Below are 4797 nucleotides of genomic sequence, written 5' to 3'. Positions count from 1 at the left end.
GTAATGTGCACAACTCTTCTATAATAATATTTTGTTGTATACCCAATTGAATATTAGCTAATAACCCATTTTCTATAGCGATGTTTGAACAAAAATTTTAATAATTTTATATTTTGTTGAATTTACCTGTAATTAAAGTCACTTTGTGACAAAAATTTTGGTATAGAATTGGTTGAGAACCTTTCGTTAATTTATCTTCCAAAAATCACATTAATATGTTGATAAATAAAAAAGTTAGAGTTGTTTAATGAAACCAGCCTAAATTTATGATTATGTTAGAAATTAATTGAAACACATAAGGGGTGTAATTTGGTTAGAAATATGGTAATGAAAGGGTTAAGTGCCCTGCCCCACATCAGGAGGAAATTGAGATGGGGATGAAGAGAGAGAGAGAGGTCAGCAGCAAATTGACAAAGTTGGTGGAGCATCAGACTAAATACCTGGCAGCAGTATTTCTTGTATTCCAAGTTCAAATCCCACCAATGCCTACCTGAGTGGTTGTTTGATTTAACACCACCCCCTTTGACCTTGGCTATTGTTAATATTCAGGTCTGATGTCCACTTTGAAGGGTCCTGTAAAGAATGAACACTTCCCTTCCCCTCCGTCTCATATAAAAGAAAAAAAATCTCTGAATATGACATCAATCTCTCTCAACATTCCATTAAGGGCATATTCTAGCAAGATGCATGGCTACATAAGGACTCCCTCAACTCAAAAGTTAGCATAGTTATACATCCATTTTCTGCATTACAGAAGGATTGCCTTCACGGGAATCTTATTGTAACAGGTAGCTCCATGACATGAAACATTTTCCCCACTGACCTCAATCTCTTATAAAAATTAATGGCAAAAAGGCTTTGTTGGCACTCAATGTTGAAGCTATGCATTCACAAGTGCAATGCTTCTATCACGCAATGATGTCTATGTGCTAGACACAGGAGTACACACTGTTATAGAGTTGCCAGCAGCCATATCATGTGAAACAGAATGCACAAACAGCCATTATAGTTATCTGTAACTATAAAAGCAGATCAATTCCCAGTAACCACCAACACAAATCCTACACAGATCACAGAAAAAACACTGAAATTAAGGGGTTCTTCTCACCAGTTCCATATACTGAACATTGAAATTCCTGTGCCTTCGGGTCACCCCACAGTTCTGAAAAAGGTGAAACATTTATCAACATTTTATCTTGACAAAAGGGTCAACAAACAAACAGTATTAGCTTGTAACATTTGTCATAACAAGTTAATATAAATTGCAATACTACTGATATACAAAGCTAATTGCAAACATTATCATGTAATATAACAGAGACAATCTACACACTATTAGCACCAAACAGGATTGTTCATAACACTACTTACATACAAGTATTTTACATACTAACAATACAAGTTCAAGTTATTACAAAAATTATACAGTAGCAGCAACAGTAGTAGTAGTAGTAGTAGTAATAGTTGCAGTAGCAGCTATTACACAGGTTAGTTTGGTTTTACAGATTAGTTTAGTAGTAGCGGCTACACAAAACTGTATACGAGAAGAGGTCAACTCACTGACAACAAAGTTTACAGTTAGAATAAGTTGTATGAATGAAGCAGTTGTGTTAGTAATTGTAGCAGCAGTTTACAAGAAATAAAGTAAATTTGACAAATTTACAATTAGAATAGAAAAATGCAGCATGATAATTAGCTAAATCTAGCACACTACTAATTAAGCTAAAAATGCAGCAGAACAATCAACTGAAATGCAGCACAATAATCAACCATTCTACAAATTGAGAGAATCTTTAGGGGTTATTGAAACGAGAAGTGAAGAAGAAAAAAAGAAATGTTCCATTAATTGAAGTTCCTTACCAGTTCCTGTCAAGGATAGACCATTTCTGATTGCATTACTGCAGTCTCCTAGAAAACGGTAAATGTTTCCTTAAGTTACTTCATAGATATCACAGTTCTTGAAACTGATACAGAATCAACAGGTCTGGTTTCACAAACTGGCCCAACACAACACACACACACCAATAATTCCAGCATAACACACACACATGTAGATAGGTCTAACTTAACGAGAGCTCTCCACTCCATTTCAAGTGTGACCATCCTCTGATTTCTTTTAATCTATTTTAGGATTCTTGAATGTCAAGGTGAGCCCTCAAACCTGCCAACAAATGGCACTCTTTATTGAGTTCAAGGTCATGTACGAGTGAAGTTTTAACTGCATACTCCCAGCCTCTTTGCATGTCACAAAAATCTTCAAAGAACTTGAAATTAATCACAAGGGAATGACAATACCAAAAGACAATGCTCTGTATAAGTTTTTATAAGGTGATCCTGAGTTTACCCTGTATGCAAACCACTTTTGATTACTGCAAATAGTTTCTGATGATGCAAACAGATGAAACAACTAGAGACCACATCAAACTGTCATTGTACTTATATTTTTTCTGGCACACAAGTCAACATAGTAGAAACATTCAATCATTGTCACAATCTTTCCAAATCCAGCTGCATTTCACTTGGAACTTTTGGTCCTCCAAAGTCATCTTGGTGTGTGAGTCAACCTACCTTTTTTGGGCAATAAATTATAGTCTGAAAAATTTGACTTGTATTCTGGAAAACACAGTATTCCATCTTAGTCCATCTCAAATTAAAGGACCAACAGAACAGCAGGTTTTTTTTTTTATCCTCACTACTGCTAAGTGGGCCCTTTCTAACTCTCTCTCCTCCAAGACATGATTTGGTTATGAATTAAGGGCCTATCACTCTTTAAGTGGTCTTACTTCAACCGAAATCATTGGAGACCCTATGCAGGGTTCATTCATCCTTTTTTTAACAAGGGCCTTATTTTTGTCCCACTGAGGGTGGGTATTGTTCTAATCATCAACTATGTAACAAATTCTACTGGTAGCAGCACTCAAAGCAACTTGGTTGGAGTCAGATGACAAAATGTTTGTAAACTTATTACAATACTCCAAGTACATTTTGGATTATTTTAGAGGAGATACACAAGGAAATGCAAAGTCCGCAACACAAAATTAAGTTCACCTCATTGTGCTGTTTTGTCCAAAGTTTAAATAACTAAAATAAAGCCACCCAAGCAAGCATAGAAGAGAAAAAAAATCAAAAAACTATATATATATATATATATATATCAAAGCAAGATGGTGTCCTGCTGCTAAGGACACTATAAAAGCTTGAGATAGACTTAAACTTAATTCCTAAGCAAGAAGCCCAATACCTTAAGTGTTGTGCCAAAAACAAAACCACCATAAAACCCTTTGAAAAAAATTTCTTACCTGGATCTTGATCACAGTTTCTGGATATATGACCATTTTTACCACAATTGTAGCACTTCTGGTCTGTTAAGATGAGAAAGATATGGTAGATGAGAAAAAGCAAGGATGGGAGATGGAAAGAGGAGACTAAAGACCCCCACTGGACATTATTAATACTTACGAGAGTTCTCCAAATTCTCTTTATTTCGTAATCTATTCTGGTAACTACGATTCTGATATTCAGCTGAAAACAAATAGACATACTAGAATTAGAAACTGGTCACAATATAACTAACACTTACAGATATGCATACACATCCAAGCTGATACCCACATTTGACTACCACCTGTGAACATCTCACATAACCTTTTGTAGGAGTCTTTACATGGTCACTCAACCAGCTGGAAACAACAGCTATATTCTCAACTAAAAAAAAAAAAAAGTATGATCACAGATGTAATGTCTTTGACCACAGGTCTATTGATCTGACCTAATCTTGGGGGTTAATAACATTCCATAACACAATTATCAAAAATCGTTATCATCATACGAACTTCTGTCATGCCACTGAAGATTGTTTGCTGCTTTTCCATATCAATTTCCATTATAATCTATAAGAGTTCTTTTAGCATTTCACACTACAACCATCTCACATCACCATTTAACATTCGCCTTCCATGTTAGCCAGGCAGAAAACTGCACCAGACTTGCGTGTCCGTTTTGGCAGGATTTTTACAGCTGAATGCCCTTCGTAACACCAATCACCCTGCAGTTCTACCATAATTATGACCATGCTACCTTACTTACAACATTACAGACATCAGCACCATACATAACCACAGCAACTACCACACTGAAACAAAACCACAAGACCACCACTCCATACCACATCACTGGCATGCCAGCCAGTGCAATAAGTCTCATACATAGTTCTTACCAGGCTCGTCTCCATCAATTACTTGCTGTATTAGAGCCTTTGCTCTCACGACGTCTCTTTGGTCGCCTCTAATCTCAACATTTGTGACATCAGAGTTAGAGTTACTCACCTGAAACATAAATTAGACATGTCAATAATTGTTTAATACCAGTAATTAACGTGTTAGATAGTATACCTCTCTATATTCTACCCAGCACTTTAAGGACCTTGTACATCAAATTAACTAGCAAAGAATTCAGCAAAATTAACACTTTCTGTCACGGCTACATTTGCAACAAACCTCTATCCTTGCATGTTTATATTTACATCTATACAATATTTCATTTTGCTTGGACGTGATCGTTACCAGCATCGCCTTACTGGCACATGAAAAAACATTCAAGCGAGGTCGTTGCCAGTGCCACTGGACTGGCTCCCATGCAGGTGGCACATAAAAAAACACCATTTGAGCGTGGCTGTTGCCAGTACTGTGTGACTTGCCCTCGTGCCAGTGGCACGTAAAAGCACCCACTACACTCTCGGAGTGGTTGGCGTTAGGAAGGGCATCCAGCTGTAGAAACTCTGCCAGATCAGATTGGAGC

At 36.7% G+C, this 4797-nt stretch overlaps 1 protein-coding gene across 2 annotated transcripts in view; it reads right to left on the bottom strand.

Annotated features, from left to right (window-relative positions):
• The window catches only part of LOC106876790 (probable ATP-dependent RNA helicase DDX43), a 25402-nt gene that overhangs the window by 17873 nt on the left and 2732 nt on the right, over positions 1 to 4797 (bottom strand). Inside the window, exons 3-7 of one of the 2 annotated variants that reach the window (XM_014925499.2) lie at positions 4217 to 4325; positions 3460 to 3522; positions 3300 to 3362; positions 1861 to 1908; positions 1109 to 1162 (exon numbers count right to left, since the gene is read on the bottom strand). In XM_014925499.2, coding sequence (XP_014780985.1) covers positions 1109 to 1162; positions 1861 to 1908; positions 3300 to 3362; positions 3460 to 3522; positions 4217 to 4325 — 337 coding nt within the window. The remainder of the gene's footprint in view (positions 1 to 1108; positions 1163 to 1860; positions 1909 to 3299; positions 3363 to 3459; positions 3523 to 4216; positions 4326 to 4797) is intronic. The other variant, XM_014925500.2, reaches the window with a different exon arrangement.

This window comes from Octopus bimaculoides, chromosome 24, assembly GCF_001194135.2.
Source record: "Octopus bimaculoides isolate UCB-OBI-ISO-001 chromosome 24, ASM119413v2, whole genome shotgun sequence".
In the NCBI taxonomy this organism is placed as follows: domain Eukaryota; kingdom Metazoa; phylum Mollusca; class Cephalopoda; order Octopoda; family Octopodidae; genus Octopus; species Octopus bimaculoides.
The sequence above is the reverse complement of the archived record's forward strand: the minus strand, read 5'-3'. Positions and strand labels throughout refer to the sequence as shown.